This window comes from Silene latifolia, chromosome 2, assembly GCF_048544455.1.
Source record: "Silene latifolia isolate original U9 population chromosome 2, ASM4854445v1, whole genome shotgun sequence".
Lineage (NCBI taxonomy): Eukaryota > Viridiplantae > Streptophyta > Magnoliopsida > Caryophyllales > Caryophyllaceae > Silene > Silene latifolia.
The window spans coordinates 193,278,812-193,296,978 of record NC_133527.1 but is presented as its reverse complement, the minus strand read 5'-3'; the positions used below and the strand labels follow the sequence as shown (position 1 = coordinate 193,296,978).

Sequence of the window (18,167 nt, the reverse complement as noted above, 5' to 3'; positions counted from 1 at the left end):
GTTGTCTATGAAATATTACATGTGATGGAAATTAGGAATATATTATATTATGTTGTATGTTGTCGATGCGATATGTGACTAATTAGTGATTCCTCTAGTTAGAAAGACATGATATTTATATAACGCCGAATGATGGCCCATAAGTATGGTATGATTGAATGAAGCTTGAAAGGATGGATCAGGATTCCCGTTCATAACATGATTCAGAAGTAATCCAAGCTTAACTACCCTCAATTTAGCTCGACATGGCACAAACTCGATACATTAGTCCTAAAATCAACCTGACCCGCATAATTTACAAATTCATGATCCTATATTCGATTAAAAATATTAAGTTGAATAATTATATGAAAATAAATATACAAGAAGAAAACATAGTTGAGTATACGTAGATATTTGAATGTGTGGTTGGATGTGCAAGTGAAATCCAATATTTTGTACCATACTAAATATCTAGAGAATCATTGTGTATGTTGATTCATTCACCATCTTTTCATGGAGCAAAAGTTTCTATGTAGCAAGAAAATTCCGTGTGATCATTTTGCCGAAATATCATTGTCCTAGTATACATAACCTTGGAAGCTTGCATACATTGCTCAAGTGCATAAGTGTCCGAATTCTTAGCACTAAAAGTATACTTGGATTTGCTAGTAAATTCATTAAAAACTAGGAATTCCCTCATGTAATATAAACATATATTTTGTAAAATACAAATAGGACTCCGAGTCTATGAATATAGAAAAAGGCTTTTACACTTAAAACCAGGGAAATAATTGTACTGAGAACTATATTATTCGAGTAATTTTTTTCTCTCATTTGTTGCCTTATCTGACAATTGGCTTTATACGAGAAACCCATTACTTTTAACATTTTTTTGACTCTCGTTAATTCACCGATTAATACCCAATATCACTATTTGATATGGTACCACAACAAAAAGAAGCTAAATTTTTGTTTATAAGGTCAATTAATCTAGTCATTTCACTTTCTTAGTTTTGACTACTATATCATGAAGGCAAAATTCAAACAAGTAGTCAATTAGTGATCATTAACTCATTACAATACACGACTGACATAATTAGAAACTCGACCGATAAATATTGTAGGACACACAATTCAGTTAATTTTAGCTCACTCTATACTCAATGCTTTTGAATATTAACTTCAATTCGCTTCAAATTCAATTCCATTCAAACTAACTCAATTTCCATGGGCAAACTTTTGTGTAAAAAACGTGTAATCTAACGTTGCTGTTAACGGTTGAGAATGGCGCTAAAAGCAGCAGAAAGATAAAAAATGATGGACACCTTGATTCATCGAAAAGCGGAAAACGTCAAAAATCCGCATCACACAAGATTACACAGCTCAGAATCACCAATACCGATAGCGATATAAACAAAACTACAAAAACAAATAAAGAAATAATGTGCAGATATTTCTCATTACTCATTAGTCATTCCTCACTACTCATCACTCTACTTAGTGTGGGGTTGTCACCTCTCACCAACGCTACTCTCTATAATTCAATCTAAATTCGGAATTGAAATCCCTAATTCGCAAAAATGGCGGCCAATTTAGGTTTCTGCACTTTAATTTCATCTTCTTGTAACAATTCCGTGCCGTTTTTTTGTGATTTTGCTTTCAATTTCAGGAATTCTAGAAGTTCTTCGTCGTCGTCGTTGTCGGCGTCGCCGGTGTTTTCTAGAAGGTTCTTGACGGTTACTAATGTCGCTAGTGAGAAGCATTTGGAGGATCCTCTTTCTGCTGATAAAGGTTTAATTCTGTGTTTCTAGTTTCCGTAATTGTGCTTTTTTGATACCTGAATTGCATTACTGTTTGATTTATTGTTGATGAACTGATTTTTGCTTGATTTCGTGTCGAATTTCGCTTAGATTGACTGTTTTTTTCTGCTGAATTATGCTGAACTGAACCGAAATGAGCTGTTGTGTATAATGTACATTAGAGACTGTATTTACTGTAGTGAGGCTAATTTTGTTATCAATATCGCCAGTGAGAGACATTTTGATACCTGAATTGCATTACTGTTTGAATTATTGTTGATGAACTGATTTTTGCTTGATTTCGTGTTGAATTTCGCTTAGATTGACTGTTTTTTCTGCTGAATTATGTTGAACTGAACCGAAATGAGCTTGTTGTGTATAATGTACATTAGAGACTATATTGACTGTAGTGAGGCTTATTTTGTTAACAATATCGCCAGTGAGAGACATTTTGATACCTGAATTGGATTACTGTTTGAATTATTGTTGATGAAGTGATTTTTGCTTGATTTCGTGTCGAATTTCGCTTAGTTTGACTGTTTTTTTCTGCTGAATTATGCTGAACTGAACTGAAATGAGCTGTTGTGTATAATGTACACTAGAGACTGTACAGTAGTGACGCTAGTTTTGTGAACAATGTCGCCAGTGTATAATGTACGCTTCTTAAATTATTGAGTAGGAGTTAGTAAATGCGATTCTCACAGTCTGAGGATTGTCGCCGAATCATTAGATTGTTAATTGATTTGATCGAATTTTTGCTTAACTTTACTGTTTTGTCTGCTGAATTATGCTGGATTGAAGCGAAATGGCGAATACTAGTTCTGTATAATGTACACTAGTGACTGTATTCCGGACCAAAAAACTTGTTTTTTAGAGTGTGCAAATGTTCTTTAAGATTTTCGTTAGAGTTGGCTAGCTTAGACGGTAAAGTTCTGGAGTGTGATACTTTAATAAGATAATAATAACAAAAGGGAGTGTGATACTGTAGAAATTCTGTTCACCTTATGTATTAGGATCACTAATGAAAGCTGCTGCATCCCCTAAGCGAAACTTTTTCCTGTTTGTTACACTTCTTGTATTGTTGAGTGGCAGTTAGTCAATGCAATTCTCGATACGCTTACTTTCACTTTACGTCATCTTGACACATTCTCCGTGCTGCATCCCGCCCCTTTCTATGCTATAGGCTAGAGACTTTGTGACACTAGAGTAATGTTTGATATTATTGTGTTGATTGTTAATTTGGTACCCCCTATTTTATAAATTTTGGATTGTCATACGTATCATAGCTTTCACCTTCTAAGTAAGGGGGAACTCAACATATCTTTTGTGATCTTCCACCTGCAATGGAATCCCCTTCCCCTGCATGCCTTCCTGCTAGAAATCCTAACTGCTGAATTAGAATAATAATGTGATAAGTGCCTTTACAGATAGTGTTTTCTGACTTTCGCTTTGAATGCTACCATTTTGTAGCGGTTACAGGAGTTGAAAATGCTTTTGCACCTGATTCTGAATCAGTTGCATCAAGCATTAAGTATCACGCAGAGTTCTCTCCGTCCTTTTCTCCCGAACATTTTGAGCTCCCCAAGGCATACTTCGCTACGGCAGAAAGTGTTCGTGATATGCTTATTATCAACTGGAATGCTACCTATGATTATTATGAGAAGACAAATGCCAAGCAAGCATACTATCTATCTATGGAATTTCTACAGGTTTTACCCTTTAGAGTCAATTTAAAGTTTTGATGTGTAACTTAGTTACATTCTTCATACAGTGAAAATTATTTTGTGGTGTTAAGAAAAGCACTCATCTTTCTTACGATGCAAGAGTTTTCATAATCTGTGTAGTACTCCGTATTACTCCCTCCCATCCAGACCAAAGGTAACATGGACCCACTTTTCTCCTCACAAAAAGTGGGTCCATGTTACCTTTGGTCTGGATGGGAGGGAATACTTTTTAGTGTTCTGGGCTAAATATCATTAATGTGTTTCTGTAATGTAGGGGAGAGCTCTTTTGAATGCTATTGGTAACCTTGAACTATCTGGGGCCTATGCAGATGCTTTAAGAAAGCTTGGATACGACCTTGAAGCTGTAGCTGAGCAGGTTAGCTTGCCATAATTTCATTCTTGATTCTTGGCTTTAAGTTGCTTAAATAATAGGACCTTATATTGCAGTAAAAGATCAATATAATAGCCTTAAGAGATGAAGAGGTAAGAATTAGATGGAGAACATGCATGTTTCGTGGGTCATAGTGAATCTTACACAATTTACTCATACCTAAGATTTTTTATAGGAAGCAATGGTGTTTTGATAACCTTCTGACAATAAACCTGTAATAGTGACAATTTTATCCTTCTAATCAGTCATGGATAACCAACAAACAAAACACTTAGAAATATGTTAAAGCATTACATTTTTGTTAATGGAATACTTGACTACAAGTTGCTGATTGATTGCTGTTTGTTATATAGAAATCATTTTGATGTTTAGCCTTAGTAACTTATTATAAATGTGCGGGATACTTGGTGCTGAGTGCTGACTGCTGACTGCTGTTGGTAATTTAAAGAAATACTCGTATTTCTTTATGTGTACCTAAATAAATAACAAAGTGTCTTCCTTATCATTAAGCCAATATCCTGGAGAGTGGAGTCCTTGCATTTTGGATTTCCGTATTTTTTGCATTTTGACTTTTTGGACTCATACACAGTTGAATGACGCTTAGTTCATTTGAATTCATGAGACTGTAATTTCAGTATCTTTAGAATGTTATTCACATTTTTCAGCAGGTGAGATGAGGGAGAGAAGCTGTAGTCAGTAAATGTCACAGGCAGTCTTTGAATTGAAACTTTTAGATCCTATTTACGTGATTTAACAGTTGACATATGTGAAAAACTGGTCATGTATCATCATATAGTTGCATAACTATACCCAACAGAAGTCACTGATATAATATAAGGTAGTCCTTGAACTTACTGGAATTTCATTAATACTCAACAGGAGCCAGATCCTGCATTGGGAAATGGGGGACTAGGACGTCTTGCCTCTTGCTTTTTAGATTCTTTGGCTACATTGAATTATCCGGCATGGGGCTATGGACTCAGATACAAGTATGGGCTATTCAAGCAATTGATTACCAAAGATGGTCAGGAGGAAGTTGCTGAAAACTGGCTTGAGGTATGATTGCGTGCTTTACCTTCCATTTGTAATTTTCATCATTTTCCTTTCTGTTTGCTTCCATTGATTCCATCGACAGGAGTCTCTCTATGTATTTATTTCTATGATATTCCGTTTTCATACTGGGCCTTCAACTACTGATACAATCCTCTTGCTAGATGGGTTATCCCTGGGAAATCGTCAGAAATGACGTCTCTTATCCGGTGAAATTCTATGGTAAAGTCATTACCAGACCAGATGGAAGGAAAGATTGGATAGGCGGCGAGGACATTAAAGCTGTCGCTTATGATGTTCCTATTCCAGGATACAAAACCAAAACCACCAATAATCTTCGACTATGGTCTACAAAGGTGACATCACAAGACTTTGACTTAGGCGCTTTCAATGCTGGTGATCACGCTAAAGCATATGAGGCACTGACAAATGCAGAGAAGGTGTGTTTGAATTTGCAACTTCGTATAAACCTTTGCAGATGATTCACATATATGTTTAGTGACTTTACTCCTATATGAGCGTTGTGTAACTTTAATTTTTAGAAGTATTCTTGTTAGAACTAATTTTATCTAGTAACACTGTCGTTTTCATCCTTATTGGAGAAAATTTGAAATGTCTTGCAACAACCTCCTTCCAGCTCATTGATGTTTTGATGATGGGGGCTTTGTTTATCATACAAGAAGTCGATATATGCTTTTTTCCAGACCAACCTTCAAATCTATATCTGTTTCCCCGTGTCTTTACCTTGCAATCACATGACATCAGGCTTTAACTTCTAATGAATGACTGTATGCCTTGCATCTTTTTCCAAGCAGATATGTTATGTATTATATCCCGGTGATGATTCGTTGGAAGGAAAGACTCTTAGGCTGAAGCAGCAGTATACATTGTGCTCTGCTTCCCTCCAAGATATTATTTCACGCTTTGAAAAGAGATCAGGAAATCCTGTAAACTGGGAAAAATTTCCGGAGAAAATCGCTGTACAGATGAATGACACACATCCAACACTCTGTATCCCAGAACTCATCAGAATACTGATGGACGTAAAGGGTTTAAGCTGGGATGAAGCCTGGAATATAACAAAAAAGTAAGTCTCGAGCTTACTCACCGAAGATGTAATTGTGAGAAATAATTGATGAATGATGATATCATATATCTTGTAGTTCAAATTTATTTTATCATTTAGATACCCAATTTTTATACCAATTGTCAAAGTAACCTCAGAAGAACTTCTAAAGCTTTTACACGTCTCGTGTGGGGTACGGGACTCTTAATACTTAATGCATCCTCTTTAGCCTCATCTCAATCGTATAGTTTCTGAAACTTCATCCTGACAAGTAGTAATACCAAAATTTTAATGCTTTTCTTACCTTATCTCTAGGACTGTTGCGTACACCAATCATACTGTGTTGCCAGAGGCATTAGAGAAATGGAGTTTGGAGCTGATTGAGCAACTGCTTCCTCGTCATGTTGAGATCATAAAATTGATTGATGAGGAGGTAATAAAAGAATAACTTCTAGGATATTATTTTTTAACCTATGTAGTGGTCAACATCATTTTCTTTGCGCTCATTTTACTTCTCAATATGTTATTTACCAGCTAATAAACACCATAATAGCTGAATATGGTATTGAAGATCTTGGCTTATTGCATGGAAAGATACAAAGCATGAGAATTATGGACAATGTAGAGTTGCCTGGATCTGTTTTAGAATTGCTTGTAAAGCCTCAAAATGGTTCTATTGTAGTTCCAACTGAAACATTAGAAATTTCTGAAGATGATTCTTCGAAAGAGAAAGAAGCATCTGCAGAAGAAGAAAAGGAAGAAGAGGTGGAGGGGAAGGAGATTGTTGATACGGCTGATGTAACTGAACCGTTAGATTCTCAAGAGAAATGGGAACCAAGCTTTAAGCCGGATCCGAAGCAACCTAAGGTTGTTCGTATGGCTAATCTTTCTGTTGTTGGCGGGCACACAGTCAATGGGGTTGCTGCAATACACAGCGAGATAGTAAAGAACGATGTTTTCAACGATTTCTACTTGGTAATTGTTAAACTGAAACATTGTTTCCTTGTTCATTAACCAGGATGAAATTGACTTATGGGTGGCTTTTTTTTTGTTTCAGTTGTGGCCTGAGAAATTTCAGAATAAAACAAATGGTGTTACCCCTAGAAGATGGATCCGCTTTTGTAATCCAGCTCTAAGTAAAATAATCACCAAGTGGACTGGATCAGAAGATTGGGTTCTTCAAACTGAGAAGCTCGCTGAGCTACAAAAGGTATATTGATGATATTGCTTTGCTTTGATGACTATATTGGTTATCGCATTTAAGTAATATCGGGAACGTTGGTTGTTTTACTCTTTTTGATGTTACTGTAAGTGTTATTCGAGGAATTAATCATCCTCAAATCTCAACCTAATTACTTTCACTTTCCGAAGGCGCATGGGTGAATGTTGCGGCGCCGTGTGGATTATATTTGCATATTGTTTCTGGCACATTATATTATTTCCGCATATAGCTTGGGTAACATGCAAGCCCATCTGAAAACTACCTGTCCTTGGTCTTCCTTGAAAGTATTTGAATGGCCTGCATGCTGCAAAGTCTTTTTGTGCATAAAGTATCTTTAATTTTTAGATATCTAAAGGTCTCTTCTGTAATGAATATGGACCTTTTTTGATAGGAGGAATCAGGGGTTTATTAATCCGTAATTTAATAATTCTGGCTTAATTTATGGTACTCCGTATTAGTCTTGTTAACCTCACCTACATATTGAAGAAAGTGCTCATATTTAAAACTTTTCAATTAAAATGTCTACAGTTTGCCAATAATGTGGAACTTCAGTCTGAATGGAGGGAAGCAAAGAGGATAAACAAGATGAAGGTTGCAGCATATTTAAGAGAAAAAACCGGATATATTGTCAGCCCAGATGCAATGTTTGATGTGCAGGTTATTTCTATCTCTTAGTAATATTATGCTTATTATTGCTTTTCCTGTCATGCCATCTTCTTTGCAACTATATATTAAGCGAATCTTTCAGATGCTTAAACTTCGATGATAATTTTTGGTTTGATCTGGGATACGTCACAAGTAAAATATGCAGGTTATATTGCACTTCATATAGTAAACAAAGAAATTTTTTCTAGCTGTTGTTTTCATAATCAACTGGACATGATATGTCATATTTTTAAAATGCTAAATACGGAGTAGAAATTTATCAGTGGCATCACTGGCATGTATGGTAAGTCCCTTACTGCGAATAGAGACCTGCAAAGAGTTTAGGTTCATGCTCTTTATCCTTGGGGCTTAGACTTGAAATGAATTGCTGTTTCAGGTGAAACGTATTCATGAGTACAAGCGCCAATTGTTGAACATTCTGGGAATTGTGTACCGTTATAAAAAGATGAAAGAAATGACTCCCGAGGAAAGGGTTGCAAAATATGTGCCTCGTGTGTGTATATTTGGAGGAAAAGCGTTTGCCACATATGTCCAAGCTAAGAGAATTGTGAAATTCATTACAGATGTAGGTACCACAGTAAATAATGATCCTGAAATTGGCGATCTTTTGAAGGTATGTGTATATATTACCCTTAAAGTTGAAGAGTCCTCCTAATCATTACAAATATCTTATAGTGCTCACTCACATACACAGGAAAAATTTTCTTAACGTTTTATAGTTTTTTTAGTATCACAGTTTCTGAAGCAAGCTTTAGGCATATGCAATGTGAATGATTTACTTTTAAATTTTTTTTTTTTTAACGTGACCACTATTAAATTCTCCATTAACATCTAAAAGTCCTTATTCAAACATGTTTCAAATCTTGCATTTTCAATGATTATATGGATGATTTGAGAGTTGTGAATATGTCAGTGAAGCTATTTCATCACAGTGAACATTGTATCTATTGTCAACTTGATTCTCAGCTAAATTTTACGCGCTCCATCCTTTCTTCTTGCACTTTCTATCCTAATTTCTTCATTCCTTTTAGGTGATATTTGTCCCAGATTACAATGTAAGTGTTGCTGAAGTGCTTATTCCTGGCAGTGAGCTGTCACAGCATATCAGGTAATTTACCAATTCACATTTATCTGATGTGAACACTAATTAAATGTAAAGTTTACAAAATATCAGGTAATTTACAGCATATGTGAGTTAGCAATTGTAATGCAAGAACACACCTTTCACTTTTCAAGAAAACATTTATGTTACTTAGAGCCAATACCCAGCTCTGCTGCTTTTGCTTCTGACTGTTCCTCTCATTACACTTGTTAAAAATTGCTTATGCATGTCATCAGTACTGCTGGAATGGAGGCCAGTGGAACCAGCAATATGAAGTTTGCTATGAATGGATGTCTGCTGATTGGTACTCTTGATGGAGCTAATGTTGAAATAAGGGAAGAAGTTGGTGAGGACAACTTTTTTCTCTTTGGCGCACAAGCTCATGAAATTGCTGATCTTAGGAAGGAGAGAGCTGAGGGGAAGGTAAGATGCCATCTATCAGCTTAGACATTTATATATTGGTTATAATAGCTGTTGAATCTTCGTGAAGTAAATGCACGAAAAATAACTGTCCTATACTTGTTAAGGCTTGTTTATGTTATATTCTTAGAACTGAGACACGAAGTACATGATAATGAAGTTCTTATACTTACCTAGCTACTAATAAGTGCGTTGTTTGATGCAATATGTAGTTTGTGCCTGATCCCCGGTTTGAGGAAGTAAAAGAATACATTAGAAGTGGAGTGTTCGGCTCATACAGCTACGACGGTTTGATGGGTTCCCTTGAAGGAAATGAAGGCTATGGTCGAGCCGATTACTTTCTCGTTGGCAAGGACTTTCCCAGTTACATTGAGTGCCAAGAGAAAGTTGATGAGGCTTATCGTGATCAGAAGGTAAGTTTAAATTCCATTGTCGTATTGGATATCATTACATTTCTAGTTGGAGTGAAGACCATCTCCGTAATTTAAATCCTTTTTTGGGAGAAAAGCTTAGTAAAGATATAGGTCTTTGAAAGCACACATAATTTCATAAAACATAAACAAGCTCCGTAAAGATCATATAGAAGCGAAGTAATGTTGGTGTTCCTTTGACCCTCCTTTATCCCGGTATACGACAGCTTCAGTTCTCCAACAACGCCTTGATGTCCTGTGATTTAGTCAAATATCTTTATCCTTATTTATGATATCCCATATTTGTGACATTTCTACAATTTGGCTATCGAAGACGACTTCTTGTTGATATCTATTTATGATATGCTGCTGCTAGCCTATCTCTGGCTACAATATCATCCCTGAGATCCTTTTATTTGGTTTGAATGAATATCCTTTTCTCATCATTGACCTGGTCGTGTAGATGTCATATTATCTTGCTCTGTTTTATAGCTAATTTTTATCATGATGAGCAGAAATGGACAACAATGTCGATCCTCAACACAGCCGGTTCATCCATGTTCAGCAGTGACAGAACGATTCACCAGTATGCTCGAGATATATGGAGAATCGAACCTACTACACCCTTGTGAGAACCCTCACTCCTTAAGAAACTCAACCTTTACTGAAGCACTTAAAATCAGGTGCACAATATATAAGGCACGAATAAAGGGAGGAGCTGTTGCCACTCGACCACTCGCCGATTAAGGCTCCGTATGCCAGAATAGCTACTAGTAAACTGGTGCTAGGTGCTTTCAAAATAAATTGTATTTATATATCTAGATTCAAAAAACGTCGACTTTATCTATATTTTAGTTTGGATTTAGCTAATAGTTCTAGTGTAATTTGACGAAGTAAAAAACGGCCTTGTTTGATGCCACGTCACGATGTTTTTTTATATGTACAGAAGAGGCCAAGAGGCCACTCTCTTTAGTCTTTACCATCTAAGGCATGCCGGGGTAGTATGTAAAACACTACGGTGGTGTTTCGGTTGGATGTAATACCACTGGCGTGTTCATGGCCGCGGTTTGCTTATAGATGTAGAGTTATGTGACTAACGAAGTAGCTGCTTAGTTATAGCCGTTCCTGCAGTTGTTCATGGTTGGATGATGGTGGCTGTAAGCAGGAGCGTAGCCAGAACCGAAATTTTGGGGTAGCAAAAGTTCTTGTAGTTTAGCATCTTTGCTAAGACCGTATTTTTAAAGATTTTCGGGTAGCGAAAATCTATGTAGCTCCCCTCGGCTGGAGGGGGCTGAATCTTGATGAAGACTAGATATCGAGATGGGTGTGGGAGTGCCGAGGATCTGTAGTTGTGATCTAGTGTGTGAGTTCTATGTCTGGAAAAATTGATTGATGTAATGGTGTTAGACTGTTGGGTGAGGCTAGCGGTTCGATGGCGGTATCAGAACTTGCTGATTGAAAAATAGCAAGAGACGTATAAATGATGATTAAGATTTGGCGCAATTGTTGAACAAAAAGATCAAAAGATAGTTAAACATTGCTGTAGCAGTAAAGGCACTACGAAATGAGAACTTAATTAGCAATTGAGAGCGTAAACACCAAAGAATCTACGTGGTTGAGCTTACACCACTCAAGCTTGTAACAAATCTAACCAATTTTTATACCCAAAACATTTAAAACAGCGGCTAGTTTTGCAAAACACGATACTATCTGTCTTAAGTTTAAGAAAGGTCAAATATCACTTACATGGGTATATAGGAATCAAAAATTCTTGTGTACTCCGGGAGTACGGTACTCCTTACACTCAAACTATTAAAATATTCTATTTTGTGAATTGCTTTTGAGTGTAAGGAGTACCGTACTCCCGGAGTACACAAGTATTTTTCATATAGGAATATAGGATAATATCGGTCTTAAACAAGGATTTGTGTTAAAACAGACATTTGAAGTTTGAAGTCATTCAACTAAAGATTATAGATTAAGGATGTTTCTTTTATTATAGGGGGTATACCACTATTATGTTGGCTACTTTTTAGGTTTAAAATCACCTCAACGTCATTGGTTTATCTATTGAAGACTTGAGGGGCATATAACACAACCAGTTTCTTTCTTTTGTGCACAAATTATGACGAAGAAAATTAGACCATTTTACGATGAAAAGTAATCATTCATAATTACTTATTTATCAAATATTTTTTATATTTTATCATAAAATAGTCACATTTTTCCATCATAAACTTATGGCACGTCATAAATGAGAATTTGTGATAACATAATGATATAAAGATGCATTCTAGACTTCAAGATGAATGATAGACAAATTCTTATATGTACACCAGTGCAGATCCTCTGTCTCATTTCATGTCCCATCTTATGTCCCATAACTTCTCCTATTGACACATAAGCCATTTTTATTATCTTATGTGTGATGTGTCAAGATCTTAAGGTAATGGGATACAAGATGAGATATAAAAGTGAAACAGGTGATCTCAACCCCAGTAAAATACCGAAATTAAGAATATAAAAAATAATGGGTATAGTTTCCTTAATAACGACAAATTAAAGTCACTTGCTATGTGTAAAAATCAAGGTTATAGTAAAATAAGAATGTAAAAAATAAGGTGGTAAAATACCAAAATACGTTATTTTCATTGTATGCAAATACTAAAGTCACTTACTACATAAAATCTTGAGCGTTAATAGAATATGACTCGCTATTTAGAATTGAAAAAATATAAAGGATCCTAGTTAATGTTATTTGTCATTGTCAGTCAATGACCAACTTAATTGATGATCATTTTTCTAATATTGGAGACTATTTTACCATCAACATTAATTCCAAAATGGAATTAAATTAGGAATTTATGACACAATTATGCGTAAATTGATGTCATTAATGCTTAATTTAAGGTTTTCATTCCTTTTTTGGCACCTTAAATACAGCCTAGGCAGGGGTGTCTAATACCCCGGGCGATCACGAGCGGCGGAACTGGGCCTCCAGTTTTGGCCACCGAATTTATAAGCTTTACTAATAAAATTAAATACAAAACTCGATGTGTATTACACTTATATATTCATATTTGGGGCCTCATTTTTTTATGGTGCACCGGGCCTCCATTTACTTTAAGACGCCCCTGAGCCTAGGGCTGTATTTATCATTTTCCTTAAAAGTATATGGTCTCATTAGTGCCTGGTTAACAATGATAAATAATTAAATATTGGGACCTTAAATATTTACAGATTTTTGTTTTCAATTGTTATAAACGAGAATAACCATGATTTGGGTTTAAATCTCATTAACAACATATTCACCCTTCACAACACCCTTTACGCACAAAAGAGGAAAAAAAAAACTCTTTGACAATGGTAATATACAATCAATATACTCCATATATCCGTATATAGTACTTGAGAAATACTTGTGTCCTCCGGAAGAATGTCCTCTATAATCCTCCTCCTTTGAGTGTTAAGAAGGACGTTCGTATTTTCCACATGGGCGGATTTATAGGGGGTGATGGGGTGAACCCTCACCCCCATTAATTTGAGAAATAACAGATATATATTTGTTCTTGAAATTTTTTTCCTTAAGTTTAAAATGATTCTTTCATTTATAATTTTGATTGTGTAAGTTTTTTATTTATGGAAAGCTTTCAAGTGAGATCTTTACAAATGTGAGTATTTTTCGTTTTTGTTTGTAAAATGATGTCCCATATGTTATTGTAATACAGTCTAATCATAAACATATTGACATTCATATTATTTGTTAAATGTCGGGACGGGTCTGATCAAGTAATTATATTTTGGCATTTTTTTATGTTATAAATTTTACTAAATATCCTCATTTTATAAATCCTAGATTCGCCACTGATTTTTCATAATACTTCATGAAATTTAGTACTCGTACTGTATTTGTTAAATGTGCCAATAACCATTCCCAAATCGTTCAGTGACAATTCGCAGACTCGCAGTACTTTTATGTGTCAGAGAAATATGTATACTTAATTGTATATTTATACATGTGACTATGGATTCAGAATCTAGATGCAGACCTAAATTACTATTTAAACTTGCCGCCTCAATTTTTTTAACTCTTTTTTTTTGGCAGCTGCTTAGATTTGTCCAAGCAAGGTCAAGATCACCTTAATTATGTATAATTAAGGCAATAAATTAGCATGATTCAAGGGGTGGCCGAGGCAAGAAGAGATCAATTCGTGACCTCTTCTGCTCACCTTGACTTCTTTGGTGATCCAATAGGTGTCCACATATTATTGCTGGGTCGGTTAATTTATTTATAATTTGTTAGTAAAAATAATAATTGAAAAGGTAAGAGAAAAGTTTTAGTGGGGTAGGGATTGTGCTAAATGATTGGAAAGTGAAAAATATTTGGGTTAGTGACTGTTAGGGTGACATGTGGTGTAAGACATGGCTCGTGGTAGCATGGTGTGTCGGCTAAGAGGAGATTATCAAGACTTGTGATGTTTTGGGTGTCTTGAAGTTGGAGCTGTAGGTGTTGGAAATTCTCCATAGAGGTCAAGGCTCGAGTCAAAGATAATGGTCCTTGGTTTGAAGGGAGGATTGTTAGGGTGCAAATCCTTATCCCACATCGGTAGAATAAAGATGGAAGATCATCTTTATTAGTGTCTACTGTATATAATAGTACGAGACCTTTTGGTAAGGATCCCAAGAGTAAATCCGTGAGGGTTTGGCCCAAAGCGGACAATATCGTACTATTATGGACGGTGGACACAAATGCAACAGAGGCCCAACACAGAAGAAGGATATTCACACTTCCGCACAACAGTGACCTAGGTGGTGACCTTATGCTTGGGAGGGGTAAGTGAGTCGAGATAATTAAAATGGGGTTAAGGGCTAAAATGTTGGTGACCCAATTAGCTTGACCTTCTACATGAGGATGGTTACAGCATCAAATTACAAATATTGTTTTGTTTTATGCACTTAAAGAAGGTCGATGAGTAGTCTCCTGAAAGACGATATCTCAATAAATTTATTGGGGAGATTAATTAATTACCATTTGAAGTAAATATGTTACCAAAAGTCACAAAACGGTGTATAAATATAAAGAGTTACATACTATCTTCGATAAAATGGGTGCGCTTTTGAGGTTTGTATGATAACATGTGCCAAATAGTAAAAGAGATACGAAGACTACAAGCAAAGCGATACAAAGAAACGTTGTTGTTTAGTTATTAGCTGGTCCTCTGGCGTGTTCTAAGGCTCCGCGCTTTACTAATAGTAAAAGGGCTACAAAAGAGACACAAAAGGGATATGAAGAAATGTTTTCTTAGTATTGAGAGACCGTCTCCCCCAAAACTTAGGTACATGAGAATTATGAATATACTTTTTACACTTTGGTTTAGGTGAGAGATGGTGCAAAAAAGTAGGGTATTCGCCTTAAGGTATATACTCGCTTCATCCCGATTATTTATTTACCTATTTCATTTAAGAGAATCTCATCTATTTGTTTAACTTTTTATATTAGGAAGGTTTTTAAAGGGTATTTTAGGCATATACAGAGTATATCCATTAAGGTTCACTTGTCATCAACTAACAATCACCACAAATGGTGCTCGCTCGATTGCATAAATTCACAAAAAAAAAAAAAAAAAAAAAATGTAAACTAAATCTATGTCACGGATAATTGGATAGGTAACAATAAATTGACGGACCTAGCCTAATTAAAATTAAAATGAATGCTACGCAATTGGTGGAAAGGGAATAATTATGTAATAACACTTCATGTGGGTGTAAGAATTGACTCCCCTCTACCTAATTTTGCAATCAATTTCTCCAATTAAAGCTCCCATTTTCTGTAAATTAATAATCTAATTAAATCCTTTAATTTACCTGTACTATTGTGAAGTTGACATTACTATATTTATCTTCCGTCTTTTAAGGATATTTTTTTTTTTTTGAGTAAAACGGGCTATGAGGGCAATATGTTGCTGACGGATTTTGAGCTCAGGTCACGTGTATCACCCCTAACTCGTGACTTTATTAGCTATATTAGTTGAAATCTTTTCTAAGGATAATGATAGAATGAACGCTAAGTACTACTCCCTCCGTCCCGGTCAATTGTTGTTTTTTGGTTTTGGTACAAAGACCAAGAAAAAGGGAGAGGGCCAATTACTAAATAACAAGTGGACCAAATTGAGTGTGAATGATCAAATTGCTCATCAAGTTCATTTTTAAAATAGAAAGGACAACAATTGACTGAGACACCCCTAAATGAAAAAGGACAACAAATGACCGGGACAGAGGGAGTACGTACTACCAATAATGTCGAGCTTCGATCTATGATATCGCGGTTCTAGTGGGGCCATGAGGAGGGTAAGAGAGGTATTTTCTGGATTGCGTGGAAGAAGTTGTGTAAGCCGAAGGGTAGTGGGGGTATGGGTTTCCGTGACTTTAAATTATTTAATCTCGCTCTTCTAGCTAAACAAGCTTGGAGGTTGTTGACTTGTCCGGATAGTTTGTGGGCGAGGATGATAAAGGCCAAGTACTACTCGGGGAGTGACTTCCTTGGAGAGGATTTGGGGCATAACCCCAGCTATGCGTGGCGTAGCATTTGGGAAGCGCGTGGAGTGTTGGTGAAGGGCTTGCGGCGGAGGATAGGGGACGGGAATCACACCCGGGTTTGGGGAGATGCTTGGGTGCCAAGTACTCAGTCGGGAAAGGTAATCTCACCTTGCCCGGTTGGTCAAGAAGAGCTGCTGGTGGCGAGTTTGATTACGGGTGAGCAGACATGGGATGTGGAGAGAATTAATATGCTTTTCCTGCCTTTTGAGCGAGAGCGAATCACAAATATTCGGTTGAGCCCGAACAGGCCGAGAGATAGGTGGTATTGGAGTGGAGAGCGTGATGGGGTCTTCACAGAGAAGTCTGCTTATCGTTTGTTGGCAGGAGACTGGTTAGACATGGCGGAACAGTCGGATTCGACGAATACGAGATGGTTATGGAACAAACTTTAGAAGGTACCGGTTTGGCCACGCGTAAAACTCTTCTTCTGGCAACTGTGTAATGATGCGCTAGCAACAAAGGCAAACATCGCTTCTCGAGTGAAAGGTGAGTCATCTCTTTGTTCCTTGTGTAATTTGTCTGACGAGTCTAGTATACATTTATTTAGAGATTGCAGGATGGCGAGATGGGTGTGGGAGCAGCTGGAGCTACGGTGGGAAGGTGAGGAACGAATGGGTGGAATTCGGTGTTGGGTGGAGGAGCGTTGGAGAGACATGAGTGCAGTGTAGTATGGTACTTTTATGGTCGGGTGTTGGGCAATATGGAAACATCGGAACAAGATTGTTTTTGATGAAATGGAGGTGGAACCCGAGAGGGTTTGTAGACGGGTTCAGGATGTTCTAAGTGAGGGGGAGGGGATTGTGGACAGTGGGTGGAGAAACCGTGGTAAAACAGGCCGAAGAGGGGATGGGGAGAAGGTCGATGCGTGGAAAGCGGCTCCGAGGGGATATGTAAAGATAAATGTGGATGCAGGAGCGAAAGAGGGAGAAAGGACTAGCGCGGGAATTGTCTGCAGGGGGAAGGAGGAGAGGTGTTGTGGGGGTTGGCAACGGTCCGAATGGAGTACTGGGAGCCGAGTATTGCGGAGGCGGTGGCGATGTGGGAGGGCCTAAATGAAGCGAAAGCGAGAGGCCTGCGGAAGGTTGTGATGGAAAGCGATTGTCTACAGCTGATTGAGTCACTTAAGGGGAAGCGGAGTGGGAGGAGTATGTTTTCACAAGTTACGGATGATATTTTACTTTTATGTAATGATTTTGAGTCTGTTTTATGGTCACATACTAGTCGGGTCAATAACTGCGTAGCGCATTGTTTAGCTCATATTTATCCTAGGGTTGTTGGTAGAACGGAATGGTCGAATGTATTACCGACGAGTGCTCAGAATGCTGTACGTTTTGATATTTCAATGTTAGAGTAACACCTTTGGGTGTTTTCATCAAAAAAAAAAAATAATGTCGATCTTAATATCCTTATAGACTTATAGTCGGTCCAACATAAACAACAATAACATCAGAGCCTTAACCCCAAAATGATTACGGTTGGCTGAATAGCCAGTCCAACATATTGACATATTTTTGGTATATGTCATCTGATTTAGTTCAGATTCGAGCCAGGTAAAACCATTAAGACAGTAAAGTTCTCCATCATAAATTTAAACATAGGTACATTTCAAGGATTTGAACTCAAAACCTCCGATGAAGCTAAAAATAACCCTTAATCTAATGATCTAAGTGCTCATGAATAAAACCATTGAAATAAGTATTAAAATTCAGTAAAACAGTATCACTCGATAACGCTACCT

At 36.8% G+C, this 18,167-nt stretch overlaps 1 protein-coding gene across 1 annotated transcript; it reads left to right on the top strand.

Annotated features, from left to right (window-relative positions):
• The first annotated feature begins 1,301 nt into the window (after nucleotides 1-1,301).
• LOC141644109 (alpha-1,4 glucan phosphorylase L-2 isozyme, chloroplastic/amyloplastic) lies at nucleotides 1,302-10,751 on the top strand. Its single transcript, XM_074453556.1, has 15 exons — nucleotides 1,302-1,773; nucleotides 3,252-3,490; nucleotides 3,780-3,881; nucleotides 4,776-4,952; nucleotides 5,111-5,386; nucleotides 5,762-6,033; nucleotides 6,328-6,445; nucleotides 6,547-6,987; nucleotides 7,070-7,222; nucleotides 7,763-7,891; nucleotides 8,277-8,513; nucleotides 8,932-9,008; nucleotides 9,239-9,425; nucleotides 9,635-9,835; nucleotides 10,348-10,751. Exons 1-15 carry the CDS (start codon nucleotides 1,563-1,565, stop codon nucleotides 10,462-10,464), a joined length of 2,937 nt encoding a protein of 978 aa, XP_074309657.1. The 5' UTR covers nucleotides 1,302-1,562; the 3' UTR covers nucleotides 10,465-10,751.
• Nucleotides 10,752-18,167: the final 7,416 nt, after the last annotated feature.